At 28.0% G+C, this 24672-nt stretch overlaps 1 protein-coding gene across 2 annotated transcripts in view; it reads left to right on the top strand.

The window, feature by feature from the left end:
- The window catches only part of LOC119668078 (adenylate cyclase type 2), an 84392-nt gene extending 61055 nt beyond the window's left edge, over positions 1–23337 (top strand). The window contains exons 8-21 of one of the 2 annotated variants that reach the window (XM_038077462.1): positions 3797–3955; positions 4347–4479; positions 4549–5170; positions 8621–8719; positions 12692–12810; positions 13404–13630; positions 13756–13963; positions 14033–14328; positions 14396–14558; positions 15976–16188; positions 16276–16380; positions 16486–16503; positions 22830–23072; positions 23164–23337. In XM_038077462.1, the coding sequence (XP_037933390.1) occupies positions 3797–3955; positions 4347–4479; positions 4549–5170; positions 8621–8719; positions 12692–12810; positions 13404–13630; positions 13756–13963; positions 14033–14328; positions 14396–14558; positions 15976–16188; positions 16276–16380; positions 16486–16503; positions 22830–23072; positions 23164–23295 (2737 nt within the window). In that variant the 3' untranslated portion in view covers positions 23296–23337. The remainder of the gene's footprint in view (positions 1–3796; positions 3956–4346; positions 4480–4548; positions 5171–8620; positions 8720–12691; positions 12811–13403; positions 13631–13755; positions 13964–14032; positions 14329–14395; positions 14559–15975; positions 16189–16275; positions 16381–16485; positions 16504–22829; positions 23073–23163) is intronic. The other variant, XM_038077464.1, reaches the window with a different exon arrangement.
- The last annotated feature ends 1335 nt before the right edge of the window (positions 23338–24672 follow it).

Here is a 24672-nt window from a genome sequence, read left to right as displayed (position 1 = left end):
AATTCATTATTTATTGCGATATTTATATTTATCTGAGATTTATGAACTTTGAAATTTTCATATTAAGCAACGAATTTCTTTTTGTTCTGCTTAAATCGCAAAAAATACCTGCATTTTATTACTGTCAACTCAACTATTTTTTCGGTTATTCTATTAAAATCAAAACAGCAGTCAATAAATATTCATAAAAATCAATTGTTTCATTATTTTTTCGCATTATGGAGCTTTCTCTATGTGCGGTGCGATGGGGCGAACATAAACGCATCATTTAACTATTTCGTCCGTATCTGGTATGCGATGCACGTACGTTTCTAGGCATTTCGTATTGAATGTGAAACTCTACTAAATGACGAAAATGGTAGCGCACATAATTGAGGTTATGTAGTATAATTGCCAGAACAAAATGGGTCCGAAATCTTTAAGGCTTAAATTTATTTTTCCTGCATTTATTTTTAAATGAGAAAATAGTCACTATATACAAAAGGGAGAATATATATAGGGTTGCTGATAGTACATTAATTACTTGTGGTGTTTTGCCGCAGCAAAATGACTTCACATTACCCTTAAGTTCAATGGTGTTTACTCCTTTGACCTTGTTGGATAAACGAATCATAAACGATGTATTAATAAACTACACGTTAATTAATTAAATGCTTCATTATCTCTTTCAAAAGTTGTTAAAACCGAATGTCGTTTCCATTAACTATAAGAATTGTTTCATTTACAAAAACAATTAGGCAAAAAATTATTTCAGTACTGCCACGTAGTGAATTCCGTCGACTTTAATTAAGATTCATACTATATATTGATGTATAAGAAATATTAAACCGAAAATTATCTTAAGTGCATAGGGAATTGTAAATTTTTTATTATTCTTATTTCTATTATAATTACATTTTCTGTAAAATCTTTTAAAGGAAAATGTTCGGTTTGATTTTAAAAAAAAGCGAAAACTTTGGTAATTTCCCTTGTGGGAAATTTATTTTTAAGGGTTGAATTCGACATATTTCATTTTACATAAGTAAATTGAATTATTTATAATGCGCTCATTTATATAAAAGACATATAGCATATATTACCATACCATATATGGCAAATTATATTCATTTGCGGCCTTATACTATGTACGGACACATCTTAATTTTCACATCTTAAAAAAAATTGTTTTTTTTCCATACAGCTTTAAGATTAGAACAAAATTAAGGAAAATGGTCTTAGGTCGTGTGCGAGATCGAGTAAATTGTAATTTGAAGGAAATAGTACATTATGTCGGTATGGCAGCGAATGTTGGTATTTACCACAATTTCGAGTAGGGTAAAGTAGATAAAAATTAGGTAAATTAGGTGTTACCATTGTGAAAATTTGAAAAGATGTTTAATAAATAAATAAATATATTTGAAAACTTTTAACCAAAAATACTAAATAAGTGCAATAAATAAATAAATGAGTGCAGTGCAAAAAATCCTTAAGAAATTTCAATTTATTTTACCTCAATTTACTCGAACTCGCACACGACCTTAATTTCGTTGAAACGAAGACTGAAACTAAAGGAAATTTCAAATGCAACTATGAAAAATATAAATTTTAACTAAAAGATAAGTTGAGACAACGGAAACGTGACATTAATTTTTAAAAACAGTTGAAAAGATTTTGAAAGTAGTTCAAATTTTTAAATTTGAATATGGAGAAGAAACTTTAACTGTTATTAATTTAAAATAAAGTGAAAAATAAAAATCCACATACCTGAAATCGACTAAAGCTAATAAAACTACTAATTGTCATTCTCAAATTCAACTTATTACATTCAAAATAATTTAAATTTCTTAGATACCAATGGTGTTTTTAGCATGTGATTGTAAAACATATGTAATTTTAAAACACAAGATCTCCTTAATTTGTGGCAGTATGAACACTTTCCAAATTAACCTAATTTCATTTGAACGAAATTAAAGAAATTTGGCTGTATGCACATAGTATTAAGAGCTAAATGAGATCAGTGGAAACATGGTTTTACTGCTTCAATTCGAATAAAATATTAAAACATGATTTATTTTGCTTATTCTAGCACTACAGTATCTTCATATCTATAATGTATGTTGGCAAAGAAATTCAATGAGAAAATGATAATTAAAAATCTTTAAAAAAGTTTGACTAACATAGTGAAGTAGTGAATTTACAAATAAGTTTGAACAAAATTAAAAAAAAAAAACTATTGTTAATTTATGTTGAAAGATTGTTTAAAAATAGATCTGATACCTAATCATTATCCACTAATTATCTATTTACTAACTCGACCATAACAACCCCCAATTGGATTTCGAGAAGACGCAGTACTCTTCTCTTCCTTACAAGCGCCTTTGCTTTGTTCACGCCTTTTACAGTCTCAAACATCAAGCGTCCTTACTGCCCCTGAACTTAGTCATTCCACCGGGTGTATGGTCTTGCACTACGTATTCTATCGTCAAGTATTGCTTTAACAGTACTACTTAAACCTGCAGCATTAACATCCCTCATTAACAACAAAATCAAGTCAAAGAAACTTGATATTGTCTATAGCAACACCGTTTTTGGCTCAAAAGTAACATGCAAGTGCTTCATTTTCAATGTTTACTATTTGTTGAATTCTATAAATTTCAGAACGTTTATCACGTTTATTCCTAAAATATAATTGCATGATATTGGTATCCAGTTCACATAAATAAAATAAGCCAAAAAAGTACTTGTTGTACTGCATGGAACGGCACAACAAGTGGCAAAGGCATATCAAAATCTATTATATTTTGTATATCTAACGATTTTTGAAAGACAACTGTAAAAGTTTCGACTTCATCAACTGTTTGGTTAGCTTTTTGGAAATAATTGAAATAGTGCACCTTGGTGTTTTTTTATAAAATCGAATATGTCTCTATTCAAACCCGTTTGTAATGAACCTGATGTCTCCCTAGAACACCTTCTTAAGCACGGTCCAGACTATTATTTTTGAATGTCATTCAAGTTGCGCTCTCTCTTACTGAAACTTATTCTAGCAACCGAACTTGAAAATGTTACATTCAAAAGTTCTCATTCAAGCAACATTTTTGAAGAATAAGGGTGTTTACGCACGCTGTAAGTGTGTTAGTGGAATCACGTAGAAATATGCTCTTAAATGACGAATGCAAGTTTTTGGATGACAGACTATCATTCACAATATATAGGCGAGAAGTTGAATGGTGTGGAAGAAGAAAAATTCTCGGTTTCCTTCTTGAAATAAATGATTAATTTATACCATTACTTTTAAATATATGTAGATATATCACTGAAAAAAGTTTATGCTCGCCTTTATATACGTCTTGTATTGCATATCCAAAACTATTATTTATTATCAAGTGAAATTAGACGAATTGTAATAAAGAAGGAGGACTAAAAAAAAATTAAAAAAACGATTTAAAACTATGGAGACAAATTTCATTTTAATGTTTTATAAGTAAAGAAAGTAACATAAAGAAATGTAAAATGTTAATCTTGTCTCTGGGCTGCTTGGCTGATTTTAGTTCAGATACTCCATATAATAAACATTAAAAATAATAATAAAAATGTTTGTATTCCAGTACACTAGTGTATTTATAGAGATAATATTTAGTTCGTAAAAGTTACACATACTATATATTATACACTGAAATATAGCAAGCAAGAAATTCAATTAACTGTTTTTGTTTAAACATTCTGTTTATATGTATCTTTTACTGTGTAAGAGTTCTTGAAGTGTTTGAATTTTAATTTCAAAAACATTCTCGTTGTGTGTTTTGTATGATTCTAGACATGTGCGCGAGGCAACTGGCATAAATGTCGATATGCGAATCGGTATTCATACCGGCAATGTCCTTTGTGGTGTCCTTGGTCTACGTAAATGGCAGTTCGATGTGTGGAGTGATGACGTTACTTTGGCAAATCACATGGAAAGTGGTGGTGTGGCTGGGTGAGTACAAAATTGAACCCTTAATATTATGTCTTTATCCCCTATACAGTGTAATATGTTTTATATTTAACATTAATTAAACATCTGAAGAAGGTAAAAGTCAGATAACGCTTATTAATTTAATTTAATCGAATTAAATATTTAAAAAAAAACAAAACAGAAAAGAATATTCACACTTCACAAGACTTTCTTTTTGAAGTTCTTAATTTGCTTTCGCTTTAAGCCACACACTCGATGAAATAAAATAAAAGCAATCTCTGTTGAGCAACATTAAAAGAAAATAATCCAAGTACTAAGAAAAATAATGGAAAAGAATCTTTTCGAACATGGCATGCATTTGCAGTTGAATGAAGAATAAATTTAAAAAATCAAAACAATTTATTTGTTTCAGGCGAGTGCACATTACAAAGAAAACATTGGAGTTTCTCGGCGATAAGTTTGAGGTTGAAGAAGGCAACGGTGCTAGCAGAGATACTTATCTAGCGGATCATAAAATTGAAACATATTTGATTGTTCCACCGAAGGTAAATGAAATGAAAAAATTACCGTTCATTAAACAGAAGATATTTTAAAATGCAAGTATTTTGTTACAGAAATCACAATTTCCACGATTTGTGCCACGAGTCATTGAAAGCACCACATCACCCGAACCAAACGATTGTGATGTTACCGACAAATTACTGCCAACTACAGTAACAAACTTCTGTGCAAATTCAACAACTCCCACAGGTGGACAGGAAGATGCTATTTCTAGTTGTGGTGGAGGCGGAAGCTTACAATTAGATCGCGGCAAATTGTCGCCATCATCAACGAACAGTCAAGAACCAATGATGCCAGCATTGGGTTCAGCTGCCTCTATGTCAATCAAAGAAATGTCGGAGGAAGAAGAGGATGAAACTAATTTACTGCGTGTAAAACCAACTGATTCACAATCACAGTTGTCAACATCGATGCACCGCGGTAGCGCTGACTCTAACATAACCGAACAACCAACAATTGCAGCGAAATCATCATTATCCTTGCCAAATGACGACATTATAAATGTTAGCAATAGCGATGGTGCTGCAAATCAAGCACTTGCTTCCAATACAACAACAAGCGGCACAACCAACTCCACTACGACTACAGCAACAACCATTGGTAGTGGTGGTTCTGGTAATAATTTAATGGTTTGCGATGCACCGGAAAAATCACGCAGAAGGCTTTCAGTGCAAGGTAAGCAGTAGAGTTTGCGAAAATAGAATGCTATTATCCTTGAATCGAATAATGCGATAAATTATGGTCTTAAATTTTAAATGAAAGAATTTTAAATCACTCGTTACTCAGCATTCTAATGGGTAACAAAATTAAGCATTATTTTTACAATAAAATATTAAAAATTAGATTAAAAGAACCAAATGTCCAAATGACATAAAAAGTGGTGCCGGAAGTCTTTGCAGAGTTATGAATAAAATAAAGTGGAATTTATATTTTGAACTTCATTTATTTTTTATTTTACTCATTCCAAAAATCGAAGCGAAATTAAATCTTATACAAAGCGTTTTTTTTTATACAAAATATTTTTAAATATTTAAAAAATAATTTAAGATATATTTAAATATTTAAAAAATATCTTGATTTAAGATATTCAATATTCGGTGTATATTTTAAAGCAAAGACAGGAAACATTTTCGTAACAAACCCAAATTTTGATTTTTTTAAAACGCTTATGAGTTTTTTTTTCTAATAATAATCATAAACCTTAAAAATATTATAAAAGATTTTTTAATTAAAATACAGTTATACATATACCAAAAAACTATTGATACTTTATTTTACCAAGAACTACTATTAACTAAACTATTATTGTTAAAACTACAGTTTATTTTTCCTTCATTTTACGATAAATAAAAATGTTGTTACTCATTTTTAAAATCCTTTTTAAATTTAAAATCCTTTTTTTTATTTAAGTCACTATAACTGACCTACATACATTATTGACTGACTTTCTATAGCAACTTAAGAATAGTCTATCAGAGATTTTTCCGGTGGGAATTGTCCTTGTATAGAGTAATTCATGATAAAGTTTACCTTTAATACTTGACATCGAAACAACGCAATTGTGAAGTGCAATGTATCCTCGCAATTGCTGGAAGGATATATTTTGCAGGATTTTCGTCAAGAAATAAAAATCTGATGTATGATGAAATTCTTTTTAACAATTTCTCTACAGAAATGTTATGACGCATGTTTTCCACTTTATTACGGAAATTCAATTTCTAATTTACAGTAAAAAAGTAATATAAAAGAAGAAAGAAAATTCTAAAAATATTTGTGGTTAATTTTTAATCATAAAAGTTTTAAACTTTTATTATGGAACTTTTTTGCGACCCAAATTTATATAATTCAATTTTAAATAATTTAGATATTAGGCCGTTTTTGTTTAATGATTTGTAGTCCAATTTTCTTTAAGAAAAATTATTTATGTTACAGTGAAATATATTACATTCTTAGCATAATTTCGATTTCCTGGATGCTGTACTGTGGATTGTTATAGTCATCTATTTTAAGCCTCTATTTTATTCTTCTACGCTATATGCCAATATAGTTTACTTCTCAACGTATTGAGTCCAAAGACTTATATTTATACATTTATTACATTAACAAAAACTATACGTATGTTAAAATGAATTTGTTAAACAAAACCTGAATACAATACTCTTTCAGTATAATAAAAGATATAATGTCACACCCTGTCGTTATTTAAAAGCCTTCTGTTTCTTGAGACTCAAGACTTCAACTTATAATTTATGTTATTCCTAAAAGTAAAAAAATTTCGTAAATTTGGGAGAGGTTTCAATCATTTTTACTGACGGTTCGAGAACTAAGAGGGGTGTACGAAGTGTAGTTTTCTCAGAAGGGCTGAATATAACCTCTTATTATAGGCTTCCAGATCACTGTAGTGTTTTTCAGTCAGAAGTGATTGCCATAAAGGAAACTTTAGCTTGTTTAGAAGTAGATAATATACTTGAAAGGAATATATACATACTATCGGATAGTCAAGCTGCTTTAAAGTCCTTGAGTTCAGTCCAAGTTACATCCAAGAAATCATACTTTCTCATTGAGATGCCACGTAGAGATATCACACTTGCAGTAGGTTTACTTACAAGTATTACTTGTTGTTACCTAAAATAACCATGCTAGGAAACTAAATCTCCCTTTCAACCATATCTGTCGCAGTTGTGGTGATGAAAGTGCCTCCCACCTGCTTTGCTTCTGTCCGGCATATGCGCGGCGCCGCTTTACCACTTATGGGGTTTTCTTTTTTGAGGATTTTGGCGAACTTCAGGCCCTCCCTCTGGATAGCATCATAAGATTTGCCAAAGATTCTAAATGGTCTAAATCTTTAGGTCTATTGTGCTACCGTATTATTTTAATAATTATTATTATAATTATTATTTATTATTTTAATAATACGGTAGCACCATGGACCTATAGACCTAACAGCAAACAAAAAACATTTATGTGCATATGTTTGGTTAGACTCTGTCAATTTTTAGACAATGTCTCTACCTATAATTTTTACTAAAAATTATTTTATTAATTCGTGATTATTTTCTAAATATTTCACGGATTTGCATTGCTGCTAATCATTTTTGCAAAAGTTAATAGAAATATATGGAACATAACTAAAAAATATATTTTATATAAAAAATTTATTTTTTGATAATTATCTTCTTTATTTAGAATAATTATTAAAAATATTTAAATATTGTTATGTGATGGTTTATTATTTCAGCAATTTGTCAAGCCAGAATGTAAGGTACTATCACTATAGCTATATTAATTTGCGAATTTTTAGGACCTCACAACGCATTGTGTTTGTCATTTATTATTATTCTGTAACCGTCTATTTACATAATCTACCACTTGTAGTAAATATTGTGAATTAGGGACGATTTCGTCCTAGGATTCGTCAAATATAAGTTAGTGCATTCCGTACAGTAGCTTATAAGCTTAGAATATAATCAGGTCAACATCTCGCTAAATAAATTTTTGGTAATATATTTGTAATAATTTTAAGCGGGCTGATTGGTCATTTAATTAAAAACTATAATTTATTATTTATTTTTAAACAAATTATATTTGAAGTACTATTGAAGTGGTATTGAAATACTGTCGAAGTACTTCGATAGTCATCTTCAGGGAACTAACAAAATATATAATGTTAAAATTTATAGCGAAAAATTAAAAGAAAATCATATAAGAAATACAATAATAATAATAACAATAAAAAAACACAAAAAAAAAGATAACAGAATACATAAACAATATCCTGTGTCATTTGTTGACAATATTCCTATAAGTCTAGAGACAGTTGTCCGCATTCCTTTTATAATTTAGTCTCATGTTCAGAATTTTTAGCATTGAAAGCATTTCCAGAACGTACCTCTTATTTTGGTTTCTTTCTTTATGTAAGATCTTGACATTATCAAGATCTGACTCATGAAATCATATATTTATTTATTATATATTTGACAAATCAAAGACTATAAATTTATCAATTGTTTGATTTAAGTATTTAGATGTTAATTTTTATAAGCCTAGACATTAAATTTATATTAAGATAATCATATATATATACTTATCTATGTAAATATATATCTACACATATTCGTATTTTAGGATTGATGTCTTTTGCGGATAGGCGACGTTCCTCAGGTGCTTTTATTGAAGGCAGAAAACTTTCAATACATAATGGAGAAAGCTTTCGATCTCATACTGGTGAGTTATAAATCTATATACCATATATTATGTTATTAGAAATTATATTGTATTAGTAGCAATTTAAGTCAAAAATTTAAATAAAAAAGATGGAGAGTGTTTTAAAGGTAAAATAAACGAATATTATTAGTATGGGATAAATATGTGAATAGAAGGAGTTATAGCTTAATTTGTACACTTTTATTAGTTGAATTTATTACTTTAAATGAAATAATGTTAAAATAATTAACTGTATATATAAATATAATTAATTTGAACGTAAAGTTATCGCGGTTAAACCGGTTTGAAGTAAAGTACTTAAGCATTTCATAATTTAATTATTATTTTGAACAAAAATTAAAATTTTGAAATTTTGAAATTTTAAACAATTTTCATAAAATTTTTACATAATTATTATATATTTTACTTTTTTTTTTTAAAGTTAAATTTAAAAAAAACAATATTTAAAGAAATTTTAATAAAATTAAATATATTTAAGAAAATGTTGTTTTGGGAGCTTAAATGTAAATAATCCTTTTCTGTCTTAACCACATTTTCTATAATGTGGTTATAATTTTCTCTCTGTTTCTCGTATTATCTTTAAATTTGACAATGTTTTGTATTCCAATCTAGGGCAGACATTTGAAAGATCTGTTGTCGGTACAAGATTATACGATCTGCATGTTATTTATGTTCAACCATTATAACTATCCAATGAATCGCTTGGTTTTAGCCAGTGGCGTAACTACAATGAAGCAACTGGAAGCTTATATGAAACTTATAGAGACTTATAGAGACTTATATGGAAGCTATATCTAGATTTAACCCCATTTGAAAATAATTTTGTACGTTGTCTTTTGCAAATATCAGTACTGTATACACCAAATTCCATTTGAATACCTTTATTAAAAACGGAGAAACCTCATATCCGATTGTTAAGTTTATATCACAGCTACAAGAAATAGACGTCCAATTTCAATCAAATCAAATGGTGAACAGGGTCGGCTCCCGAAAAGTATGTGTGTAAAGTTTCATTCGAAGAGTTCAAAAGCTGAGCGAGTAGTTTGAACTGAAAAAATATATATATATTGTACTGATATATACTTAATGGTATTTCCGACGTTCCCTTTAATGCGTTACGAAAATCTTGACAAACCTTATATATTCTTCTCACATTTTTTCGTGTAAAGAGTATAAAAAGAGGGGTCCCTTAGTATGTTGGTAGGGGCCCCTTAGTTAGAATTTGCTTACAGGCCTAAAAAATGTAGTTACGCCACTGGTTTTAGCCTAATAAAAGCACACGTTTGCTTGTATTAGCTCTAGAATTACAACAGTTTTTCAAGTAACTGTTAACGATCTATGGAACCATAACTGATATATGGAGGCCTTTGCGGTTTCACTGTTAATTCGTATGTACTTTGACATGCATGATTCAATCTTTAAGACAAGCATATACTACTGGCAGGATCAACCAGAATAATATTTAATTATTTCTGGTTAATATCGCGTTTTTATTTATTTTTCTTTGCATAATTACTTGTAGTAATTCGTATTTGGAATTTCGCATATCCTAAATAGGATGTTTTCTTTTTCGGTACAAATGTGAACAGCTCTCGTTCGCACCTCATTATTAGTAAAACTTCATTGCTTGTAATTGATATCTGCTGTTCTTAATGGTCAAGTTGCTGTGGTATAGAATAGCATAGATTACAAATCATTAATTATTAATGTTTAATACATTTTTTGTGACTGAGAAAAGTAATACACCTTGTTTCTATTTGATAGTACGTAGGGAACTATTTATATTGTGGGACAAAAAATAAAAAATTTTGATTTATGAATTCATTCATTTTAACATTTTTTTGCATATGTTAGAAATATTTGTCATAACAATATTTTTCATTACATTTGAGACATCTATAAAATATGATTTTGAAAAACTTCATAATATTTCAAATCAAAACCATTTTATCCATTAATTTGATGCTTTTAGTATTCGCAAAGTCTCTTGTTTAAGTAGATACACCACGTTGTGGGAAAACTCGTATTTTTGGAGATTTATTCTTTTCTGGTGGCTTTACTTTTTTCCAAATACTTCTAGCGATCAAACTGTATTACCGTTGTTCGTCTCTTTATTATCACTGTTACCTTATAAGCAATTTTTCAAAAGCACAAGCTACCACTTCTTTTGAAGCACCACTACCTAAGCTCCGAAAAAGCTTTTTTTTTATTTAATATATCCAGGCATTCTATTGCTATTTGGTATACGCAAATATCTATTTTTTATCGTCTTTTACATTATTTCCCTGTCTTTTAAAGCACCAACATTATATTTCATGAAAATTATTGAACATCAATGGACATAGCTAAGTATCTTTTTGTATATTTGCGAATTTATATGGCATTAAAAGGAAACAACCTGTTTACCACTAAACACGCCATATTTTTTTTTATATTAGTGAACTAATGTTGCCTTAATCTCACAGTGCATTATATGACATATAGGTATTATCAGTTTTTAAAACACATCAGCTGATTTTGAATGACAGTCAAATTTGAATGTTTGACAACATTCAGAGTCATAACAGTCGAGTTTAAGTTCACAACATTTAGAACCAAACTCATTAGATCCGTGTAAATGATCTGATAATACACATGGAAGATATTAATAAATCATAGCATTAAATTTTTCAAAGAGGTTTTTCAAAAAGAAGTGAACTATAATAACAAAAATTCTTTTGTTTTTATATTATTTTAATTAATTGAATTTTTGGCTGACTATACAGCTATTTCGAGTATTGCTTAAAACCCATCATTAGTGGTCTTGGAATAATTTCTTATATTTAATTATTAGTAAATAATTTTTTGAGATTGCAGATACCAGGAATAGAACTCATGCCCTGCCAAATTTGAAGCTCAGAGTCAGCGCACACAATACTCACAATATAAATTGTGACCATCTAATGACATATGAATTTAAGTGAACTTTATGTCGAGATTACTGAACTGTGGTACAACTCAATAATAATTTTGTTATTGAATTTGACAATGATTTTGTATCATTTTTAATGTGAATTCTTTAGAGTTAGTTTAGATGTAGTAGAGAAAATTGGGATAAAAAAAAATAAAAAATTATTCAACTTAAATAGATTATATCCACAAACTGCTACAGTTTGAGGAGAAATTTGTATAAGAAGTTTGAAAATAAGAAAGAAAATAATTTAATGTGAATTATTAATTTTTTATAATATTGATGGTTTGCAAAATATATACCTTTAAAAAAATCAATCATATCAAACATTTTTCGAAACCTATGTCAAATTTAAAATTCTAAAGCTACATTTTAATAAACCTATATTTTAGAGTGTTGCCATATATTGATAGTAGTTCAGACTCTTATGTAAAATAAAAATATATAAAATATATATATAGATAGAGCATATGTACTTCTATATTATTTTAGAATATATTTTCTAACTCTTAACTTGTCTATTGAGTAATTTTTATTTAATGGAAACAAATTTTAAGTTAATCGTTTTACTATTCATACTAAATTTATAAATAAATTGCTGGAAGTATTAAAATATTATTGTTTATGTCTGCTTACTAAGTGCTTTTAGTCATACGAGAAGGAAGTAATAGCATATAAAATGACTTAAGAATGTATAAAACTTTACAAAAATATGTTCATTAATTATTTTCATAAGCAGTAAATATGAGTAAATTTACAGAGAAAAGGAAATGCAGTCATTTAAGCGCAACGTTAACAAAAACCACAATTTATTTGCGGTGAAAGTTATTTTGTGTAAGATATTAAATTATCGCAGTGCCAGCATTTCCTTATGCCAACAATACGCTTTTACGATCAAGTTTTATGAGTGCTATCAACACACTTGAAAGGAAATTTAATTTAAAACTTGTCATCAACTTTAGTTTTAAAAGGTTTTTCATTTTTCAATTTATTTCATACTATTTTTTATTCATGATATACAGGACATGTCACACGAAATCGTCCATCCTCTAAGATGACAAAATATGTCGAATGCTGGGGCGCGGATAGGCCATTTGCCAACATTGCTGAATCGAAATTGGTGAAAAATATTGGCTTAGCTGTGAGTAAAGATGACAAAAAAAATTTTAAATTTTAAATAAAATTTAAGCAAAAATTTAACGCTCTCTACCATTACCCACTGAACTCTTTCCGCTTTTACACTGAATTTCAAACTAAATAAAAATTTTAAATTTAATTTCAAAAAAGGAAATTCTTTAAAACAAAGCTAAACCTTATCAAAATGCAACAGACATAAGTCAACTTTAGTCACTGCATTACAACAAAAACAACAACAACAACAGTATTATAAAAGAAGTGAATAAAAAAGAACAACTATTTACAATAGCAGTTCTTTTGCATAAACAACAACTCCAACAACAAAAAAGGAGGATACACTGTATATAGACTTGTTGCTGAAATGGCATCAACGCCATCAGAGTTATTGTTTTACATTTTTTACACTTAAAGCAATTCTCCCAGCATTTTCCACTTATTTCCACAATTTTCCACTATTTCACACTTTTTTATAATTTTTTATACTTTTTCACACTTTCACATTTGCACAGACAACAATTTTTCGCACTGACAGTCAATCTAACTCCATATTTCTTCATTGCTTTTATTAAATGTTGTGTTTCCGTTTATATCCTGCAGAGCATTGCAATGATTGAATCAAATCTGCTACCACCGGAGCGTAAATGCTTCAATTTCAATTTCTTTGGACCACCAACAGAGTTAAAACCGTTTACGATGTGGTATCGGAATACACCGCGCGAGGCTATGTACCGTGCGCAGCCCGATACGCATTTCCGGTACGACTTGATATGCGCCTTTGTGCTTTTCCTTTCAATTGCCATTGTGCAATTGATTGTAATAGATTTGTAAGTATTATTAATGTACAGCTATATATTTATGCTTATATACATACATATGCATATACATATAGAAATACTTTTCTTAAAATAATTTGAAATATTCTTTCGCGTAATGGCTTTTTCTCACTTAGAAATATCGCATTACTGGGTTCATTGGCAGCAAGTTTATTGTCTTTGGGATTATTTTTATATCTAAGTAATATGCAAGTACCCGATGTGAATAGTTCGACCACAGATCGTAATGGCCCAGGACAAGTTGTTGCCAGTAGTCGATATTTACGACTTGCCATGTTCGTTATAGTAAATATACTTATATCGGCGTGTGCAGTATTCAGTGTTGTAAGTTGGAATATCATTCAGTGTTGTATTTACAGAATATCACATGCCATTATTTTACCATTTTTATAGATTAATTTCACTGCTGAACCAATAATGAATTTAAGTTCTAATATCAGCAATTCATCAGACTTGGACACAAATGACACGAAAGTATCTGAAATCCCTGGAATTAACCAGACGCAAATAGAAAGTGCGCCAGTCTTTCTTTTCTGTTGTGCCATTAGTTTAGCAGCTATTTCGGCATTTTTACGATCTGGATTCATTTTGAAACTATGCACTATGTTACTGGCACTAATATGTCAAGTAATAGTGCTAGGATACAGTGATCTCTATATCGAACATAGTTTACGAAGCTTGGATAAGGAGTACGCGTTTGACAGTTGCAAAAACAATCAAATAAGGAATTAATTATTGTAATTTTGTTATTTACAGCTTACCGCTTGGAGTGAAGGGCTTTTTACTGTTACTCTTAGTAATTGCGGTTCTGCACACATTAGATCGACAAGGCGAATATGTAGCACGTACTGACTTCCTATGGAAAGCCAAATTAAAAGTGGAACAAGAAGAAGTGGAAACAATGCGCGGTATAAATAAGGTAAAAAATTACTTCCACATACCATATATTTTACATACTAATATAGAAGAGATATGAATAAAAACACTAGTTTGAAAGTAGATTACCCTAATGCCATATTAAATATTGATTAGAAATTCTTTTTTAACATTGAATACGTTTATGCATAGGGTTCTTTTGTGAAATTTCCTTAATTATTACTTATATAGCGGTGCTACTTGACACTTTGGCTATTGTTTCTTTTTTTATTTCGTTCTTTATAGTTATTGTTAGCTGACATTTTACTTGCTGTTTATTTTAATATGTATAATATAGTATATAATAGTAAATAGTGAACTAAGTTAAAAACTAACTGCATGAATGAGTAAAGTGAATAAAATGAATAACATTTTGTAGAGCAATTCAAATGTTATTTTATATATTATATATTATATATATATATATATATATATATATTATATATTATATCTAGTATAAAAGCATAAAAGTGTAATAAAAAAATGAAAACTACACCCAAGACAGAATTCGAATTTGTGAATTAAGTTATTAATTTATAATACATATGCATTAGTATTGATGGTGATGTTGACGATTGTAAGAAATCAATTCTTTATAAGGTTCACATTCACCTGAAAAGTGGTAAACGTAATTTAAGTTATTCAATAGTATTAATTCTCACCATGGTATGTATTTACGTGGTTCTTTCTTTAATCCGCAATCAGCAAATTAAAAGAAACATTACTATAGGTTAGATTAAATGGGAATAGCATTCTTGGTCCCAAATCCATAGCTATAGAAGAACATATAAATTCATAAAAATATAAAGGTATTGGAAAATATATATTTTAAAAGTGCTGTTGTGTAGTGTGAGGAAAATATACTTATTCTTAATTGCTTATGAGTACTAATGTATTCATATTCCATACTTGTCAATTTTAGGTAACAAGAAATGTTTGCAAGATTCTAAGGTATTGATGTAGGAAAAATGAATACAAAAAAATGTTCAACAATTTCGAGAAAAATCAGGTTATTTGCAAAAATAATCGAACATTTTCCAAAGGCAACTAAACTTACAGATCTTTGAACCATCATAGGATTTGACCTCATTAGGATTATGTTAATGATGAAATATTATCTTACGGATGAAATAAATCATTTTTAGAAAATTCAGAGGTTTTTAGCTAAGAGCCTTTTTCAATTTTATGACTTCTTGATACCTTGTATTTCAATAAATTTTGATAACGTAATCATTCCTTCCATCCATATGATTTTTTTCTTTTCACGGAACACCCGGTAAACTTTTTTATAGATTTCTATTATATATTTACTATTTCATCGAATTATTATTAATATAAAACTAAGACAAGTAAAGAGCTAGTATCTAAGAATAAATTATTTTACTTGATTATATTTATAATTTATATATTTTCTGTTTTAGATCCTACTTGAAAATATTTTACCAGCCCACGTTGCCACCCACTTTTTGCATCAGGAACGTTCCACTGAATTGTATCATGAAAGTTATTCCTGCGTTGCTGTCATGTTTGCCTCAATACCCAACTACAAAGAATTTTACGATGAGACAGACGTGAACAAACAGGGTTTGGAGTGTTTACGCCTATTAAATGAAATCATTTGTGATTTCGATAAGGTAAAATTTAAAGAAAAACAAATTTTCATTTTCACTCAATAAAATGATTTAAAATTTAATTTTTTATTTACTAAAATAATTATTTAGTTACTTTTGAAACCAAAGTTCAGTGGAATCGAAAAAATTAAAACTATAGCTAGCACTTACATGTGTGCCTCCGGTTTAAGGCCGGGAAAGGAAGATGGTTCAACGGTAGGTCAAAATATTTTATTAAATTTTATTTACATATTTTTAATTAATATCCTAAGATTTAATTAATTAAATAAATTATTTTAAATGTTTACTAACATTATGCAGCTGATGCGTAACTTTTCGGTAAGTTCCACTAAATGCAGTTTGACTTGTATATATGTATTAAAGGAATTAGAAATTTGAATAAATTAAAATTTATTTTTTTTAAACTTTTTTTTATAAATAACTTAAAAATTTCATTAATTAAAATATTAATTAAAACAAACTAAATAAATATCAAAAGCAAAATCTGAATTTTTTTTCATTCAAACTTTTTTCTAACTAAAGTGGAAATGAGAAAATGATGGTAACATAAAATGATAATAAGGTCTTACGAATTAAATAAATGATTGATATCAATATAAAACTTATAAAAATGCAATTCAATTTATCAAACTAAAAATTGAGTGTAATATTTATTATATATAATTAAAATGTTAATAAAAAATGTTAATATATATAATTAAATAATTAATGTTTTCAGCTATTAAAATATTATTGTAATAAATACAATTAAACTTAGTTATCGATGACGTAGAGACTTTGAGATTGTCCATATAGTAATGATCCGGACAGCCCTACAAAACATAAACCCCAGTGGTTAAAAACCGCATACCTTTGTGAAAAATGCAGATTCCCAAAATGAGAAATTTCTCGCACAATAAAGCTGAAATAACACCTGTTCTGTGGTTTGTGGGATCGTCCTACTAAAACCAGATGTCTTTAACATATATTCCTTCAATTCTAATGTGACTGAAGCGATCTGAATTGACCGTTTTGTGTCACAGCTTTGTACGCCTATGTCACATCTTCAAATCAAACCCCACACCACACTTCTTGTAAATGCACCATTCGGATATGAGATCCACCACTAAAAGATTTTCGATACAGAATCTCTTTTGAATGATGTTTTTACAATTTTAACATGTCTAACGGCATTTGAGCAATCTTTATCTTAAAATAGCAAACTTTAAGCTAAACATATAATGCCTTCAGCAACAGCTCTGTACCAAATCGTTACCACAGAATGGATAATCTTTCAATTAAAATGGAATTGTTAATTGAATTTGCAATTTTATTTATAGAAAGGATTTGAGAAATGAGATTGAAGAAATGAGATCACATACATGCAAAATACGAATATTAAATAAACTGAATTATTTAAATGAAATTTAATTATACCGACTGCTATCTATTGTACCAATTTCACTATTGATTACACAAAACCCTTTAAAGTGAACAAAGTCCAGAACTAAATCTAGAGAAGGACTCTTAATCTGTTCTGGTCACAGAAATTCCATTTGAATTTCTGGACAGTCACAACAATAATTAATACTTTTAACAATTTAAAAATTTGTTATTGTTGTTGTGATTGGAGTTAGTGCTATTGCGTACTTTTACTCTATTGTGGCTGGGGGATTACCCCTGTTAAACTTTAACTATACTAGAATCATTATCATTTATTTATTTTCTAACTGATAACGGACCGTAGATCAGCATATCTTCTTGTGCGTCCTGAGGTGGACTTAAGGTTTGTTAGAGCAGGGTTGGGCAACGCATCAGGGCTCTGTCCTTGATATATTTTTTCACTGAGTCAATTCTTAGATCTCTATGCATGTCTGTTATTCTAATATACCAAGGAATCTTAATTAGTCTTCTTAAAGCCAGATTTTGTGCTATCTGTATTTGCTTTATAGCAGTATTTGAGGCTTTGCAATATGTTACACATCCATACAGTAGTGCTGGCCTAATTATTTGAGTAAATAATAACTTTCTATTTTTGAGGTTGAAGCGATTATTATTAAACAACGGCTTAAGGAGATGTAGAATTTTAGAGCCCCTATTCCGTTTGTATATTTTTTTACTAAATTTAATTTTCTTTGCAACTTTTGGAAGGGGAATAAAACATTAATGTTGAGTGTTATTTTTACTATATAAGATATTTAAGCTCCAATAATTTTTATAACTTATTGTTTAAAAACTGACTATGTGACATTTTACGTCCATTACTCTTTGCAATAAAAAATTTAAATATTAAAAGTTAATTATTTAACTTTTAAATTTTAAGAGTAATTTGAAAAGTAATTTTTTTTCCAATGAATTAAATTTGCTATCTTTCAAATTTGCTTTAATTTTTTTCCTGCAAATTTTCAGCTTAATTAAATCTGCAACTCAATGATTTTTGTAAATTTTATTACTCATCCTAATAAATTTGAAGAGGGTCAGTGCTATGGTATGACCCCTAATGCCATCATTATGCACTCCAGTTAATTGGTGTAATAAGACGGATTTAATTAAATAATAACAATTTTTATGCTAATGGCAGTGGCTGTGGCAGATGACAGTTGATAGAAGTTTAACAAAAGTGCAATAAAATAATCTTAACACCGCTGGTATTAGCTTAAATGTCTGACAACAAAAAGTCTGACTTTTGGAAAATTATTTTAATTTATTTAATTAGTCAAATACTTGTAAACAACTTAAAATCAAGATTTTTTAAATTTTAATTTAAAACTATAATAAAAATTAAAATAAGAAATTCATATGGCTAGGAGCAAAAATATATAATTTTAGAAGATGAAACAATACAAAATCAAACTTGATTTTAACTTATTTTAATAATCTATATTTATCAATTTTTTGGGAAAATTAATCAGTTGCCTACTTATTAATAAATTCCTTATTTTTAGTAATCTAATCAAGTGTTTCTTAATTTATATTGATTATACTCCAAATAAATGCATCTCGCATCAGCTTAAACTTAATAACTCAAGATTGATAGAATTATATGGCTACCTACTTTTCAAATATTACATAGTTATAATATTAATATATTAGTCAACTTCATCGTGTAAGGCAACATTTTCAACTTTTAAGAACTCGAAGCCAAGCTTAAAGTCCTACGATTACAAGATTGATGGTATATATCAATGACCTATCTGTTAAAATTAATATATAATGTTGCTGTTATACTCATCACTCTAAACCATTTTCCAGACCGGATTTTGATAGTATAAACTGCGTTCAAAAGGAGAATGGAAAAATTTATCATTAGAACTACTTGTATTAAGATTTGTATTTAATATTCTTCTACATTTGTATTTTAATAGACTTTTTATAAATCATGTTTGAATTAATTCTTTTAATTTTTGTGATTCTTTCATATTTTCATTTTAGTAGAATCAGATTTTAAAGCAAGATTCATAAGAAGTGAGTTTTAAAAAAAGATTTAGTGGTTAATTGGGCAAAATAACTTTCATTGTCAAAGGTGAAAGATTTTTTAAACATGTGAACTCTGTGATGTCAGGAAGGCATAGTTACTAACAATTTCAAAAGTTAATAAATTGAACATTTATAGTACAAAAAAACTTTAACACTTCTAAAGATAAAATTTTATTTTACGAAATCAACGATCCGTCTTAAAATTTAACAGGCATCGACTTATGACAATTTTTGATTTACGTTTCAAACTGTTTAATCCTAGTATCCCTTATTGAATTGTCCCTTATGATTGCTTTTGGTTCTGTTTGTCTCCTAATATTAAATTTTTACCAAATGTAAAAGTGATATTCACCTTTAATGGATATTTTATAGAATATGAAGCAGTGCACTACTTAAAGAGCTTACAGAAGTTTGATAATACTAAGCAATAGTGTAACGCGTCATTACGTGATTTTCTCAAATAATTACTTTTTAAACATTCTGCGTATTTTCTGTTTTATAAAAATCTTTTAAATATAAATACATAACACATTTATTATCTCTTTTAGAACAGAGAAAAAGCAATATAAATATTTTTACATTTATATGTAAAATATATATGCACGAGATCATGTAAAAAAATATTTTACATAATAATAAAATTAATTTTTCAAACAGAAAAGTTATTAATCCGAAAGTCTTAAATTAATATTTGTATTAATATTTTTCTTATAATAAAAAATTTTTAAATTAAATTACAAGAAAGTAAAATATTTTCAACTTACCGAATGTTGGTAATTAAAACTTTAAAAATGCGTTAAATAATTTTCTTTATACCACACTCGTATCTTCCAAAATATAATTCAATATGACAACCGTGACTGTATTTCTTGACTATCCAATTCCTCTTAAGAAAAAACTATTTAAATTAATGATCTCAGTCTTGCATTACATTTGATATTTGTCGTTTTTATAAATCAACGATCATTAATGAGTAATAATTAATAAGTACTGTTATATTTAAAGTACCGCCGATTGTCGAGACACCTTTTGTTTACATTGCTCAGTTTAGTGAAATAATGAAGAAAACTTTTTTCTATATATGAAATATTAATAATTCTAATAAGTTTTAACTTTAATTTTAAAATACGATTTTTTTTTTTAAATGTAATTTAAATAGTTGAAATTAATTATGTGTTTCTAGAAAGATATTCTTATTATACACATAAATAAATAAAATTTTATTTACAATAAATTGCATATAACACTAAATAATGAATTAAATCCGGCTTCGAACACAAATTGTGTTAATAAAGCAATATGATATTCTTCACCAATTTATAAAATTTAAAAAGAAATTTTACCAACACTAGAGTTTATTGTATAGTTCACATAATAAAAAAGATTAACCCGTACTCGCGAACCAATTTAAAAACTCGAAAATATTCTATATAAAATGAACACCAATTATATATTCATAGAAAACGACTTCATTTAAGATCCCGTCGTTTAAAACTAACAACTAAATTTTCAAATATGTCTTTTAATGCTAATAATTGAATAAACGGACTTTTAGAATTAAAACTTGTCAAAACTTGTCTTTGCCCTTCCTTACAGTTTTGTATGTAACTGTAAACACAAAAAAACTCTTGTTATGTTTTTGCAATTACAGGTCAGACATTAATCAATCTGTTCTCCGTTAATACGATCTATGATTAAACGATTGATACGGTCTTTGTTTTACTACTTCTATGAAAGACCAATTTATACGGCCTCTACTTCTGCATCTGTTGTCTCTGCAAAGATTTTCATCGTGCAGGTTTTATATAAAGAATTACCACTGAGTAAATAATAGCATGTATATATTAAATATAAAAGTAAAATTATTTAAAATTAATTTCTCTAAATTGATATTAAAAAAACTATCAATTAATTACTTCTATTAATTGCGTTTTGTTTTTAATATTGATTGTTGAACTAGTTTTAAATCAGCAGAAAAACTTATCACACACATTCACACTATTGAATCAATGAAGTTATCAAATCACCTAATAAACGATCAATCAAGGCATCAGGTCTCAGGAGAAATCAGGTGTTGAATATGAATAAAAAAATCAATCAAGTTTTATTACAATTTTCATTTGATATTCTAATTTTCTTGCTATCAACTGATTTGCTAATTTAATTTTACAGCTTTACCGTGCAGAAAAATTAAAAACGTTCATGCAGGCACTAGCTTAAGACTTTAGTTTGACTTTTAAGCTGTTAGATCTTAATTAAACTCGGTAGTACATAGTTCTTTGAGGCTGTACTTTGTAAACACATGTAATGTCTTCATACGTTGCAAGCTAAGTTTTTTCTCACGAATTAACGATTACGATAATAATGTTAGTTTCTTATTCTATCAGTTTAAAGATAATCTATCTATAAGTTTTATTTCACATCTCAAAAAAGAGACGCAAGCACTTAATTATTCTATTTCGGAAGATGTTATGACATGTAAAAATTTCCATTGTTTTTAATCCTTTTATTGCAAAGATTAATGATTAAGCAGTGATTAACTGCATAATGATAAAATAGATTTTAAATACAGAATGAACACTTTGGCAGATCAAAGTGTTTGATGTATTAATATTGATATAACATTAAAGTTTTAATTTAACTGTTAAAAAATAGATGACATACCTATTAACAACCCAGAAATTATGGTATATTTAACATCTGATCTCTACATTTCAACCATTTGTAAAGACGTATGATAATTTCTATTAAGGTGTTTGTGAAAATTTTATTTCTGTATAGATTAGAGAATATAAATGAGCATGGTACTGGGTTCCCAATAGAACAGAGCAACGCAACCATTATAGATCTTTTGTCGTCACATATGATAGATAAGCGTTTTGTTCCATTAAGTAACCAGTTTCAGCTCTGTTTTGAGTTATAAGAACGTATTTAACCGGCAAATAACGACTTCATTGATTTAAAGCCCACTTATCAATCATATAGAAAATTTCATATAATTTATATAATTTATTATTAATCATTTTTATATAAGTATCTAATTGAATTAAAAATGACAACTCCTAAAGAGTTCAAACTGACAAGCTCTACATTTATACTTAAAAATTAGTACATAAATATGTACAAATATATATTATCAGATTCTTTTCAGTTAAACTTTACACACACAAAACTCTTCCATTTTATAGGATGAAAAACGCACAGAAGAGCACAACGTCATAATTTTGGTGGAATTTGCAATTGCTTTAATGTCAATTTTAGATTCAATAAATCGGGAATCCTTTCAACGATTTCGTATGCGTATCGGTTTGAACCATGGACCAGTTATAGCCGGTGTAATCGGAGCACAGAAGCCGCAATACGACATATGGAGCAATACAGTAAATGTTGCCTCACGCATGGACTCATGCGGTGTTATGGGTCGTTTACAAGTAAGTGACCTTTTACATAAATTACAAATTTTATTTTCATTTCATTCATTTTTATTTTAATTAATTTAAATTTTAATTTGTCCTTCTTTAGACAACTGAAAATACAGCGAAAATTTTAATGGCCGCCGGCTATGAGTGCGAATGTCGTGGTTTAACTTATGTTAAGGGAAAAGGCAATCTAGTCACTTATTTTGTAAAGACACCATTTGATGGAAAATTATAAGTAAATTAATTCATGTAAAATTAAGAGAAAAAAAAAATAAAATTAAATTATTCATGTTTTTAATGCAATTTTAATATTAAAGTAAAATGCTTAAAAAAAACTTCATTTCGCATAGAAAATGTTTAGCCGAAATTTTAATAACAATTAAAAAAAGGCCAACAGCTTTTTTTAAAATATTATTTACATTTTCAAATTAACCAAATAAATTGCATTTTATGACGCTTATTTTATATAACAAAAAAAAAATAAAAATATAAAAACAAAAGTTACAAAGTATAGAATTTCACAAAGGAAATATTATAATAAAGGCCTCAAAGGCAAAAAGCAAATTATCGTTAATCTTATAATTAAATATTATATCTGCAGAGAAGGAAACAATGCATTAAGCCAAAGAATTAAAAAAAAAACGAACACAACAACAACAAAAAGGACTACAAAGGTAAAAGAATATTCCCTAAATTTTGGGACCATGTAACAAAATAAATGGTCCATGGTAAATACTCGTACATTGAAATGCTCTGAAACGCAGGAGTATTTTATGTTTTCAATAAAATTTTAAATATTAAAAAATGTTAATACCAGCGGAACAAACACCATTCAGTCTTTTCAAACGTTATTAATTTTAATTAAAAATATTAATTTTAAATATAAGTTACAAGTAAGAATATAATTATCTATCAGTAATACAATCTAGTAGAGCTTTTTGGTTTGAATGCAAAATAAATAATAACCAATAAAGAAATTGGTTTATATATTTCTTTGTTTATATATATTTTGTTTTTGTTTGTTTAAAATTCATAGAAAATCCTTTGAATGCATATAATTTATTATTAATAGTAACACCAAATAATATTAATTTATATAGTAATTATATATTAAATTTATTGATATTGTTATAATTTTAAAAAAAATTTTCTACTTAAAAAATATTGACAAATTTATAGACTTATGAACATACATAATAAATATTTGATTATAAAAGAAATATTTTTTCACACAATATTATTTACCTATCCTTCAGATATTCCTTCGAATCTTAGCCATTTGAAAGACACCATTTCCGATTTTATACGGCTGTTAATATCTATACGACTTATTAATATAAAAAATCCTTCTTGCTAAAGGCTTCTTTAGTCTTCAAGATGAATATAGTAGGTAGATATCTTGGTGTGGCGGCCTCATTTCCAAAAAGCCCACTTGAGCTCAAACAATGGCCCATTGTGGTGACATATTAGTAGCATTGGTACGTACATAAATATAAATCAAGATGAATATGGTAGTCTTTCTATCATAAGCGAGCATATTTGGCATGATTAATATTGAATCCATCATTTACTTAGTCAAAAAGTAAGTAAAAATTGTTTTTAATGTGTGAAG

Source organism: Teleopsis dalmanni, chromosome 1 (assembly GCF_002237135.1).
Source record: "Teleopsis dalmanni isolate 2A chromosome 1, ASM223713v2, whole genome shotgun sequence".
Taxonomy (NCBI): Eukaryota; Metazoa; Arthropoda; class Insecta; order Diptera; family Diopsidae; genus Teleopsis; species Teleopsis dalmanni.
The sequence above is the reverse complement of the archived record's forward strand: the minus strand, read 5'-3'. Positions and strand labels throughout refer to the sequence as shown.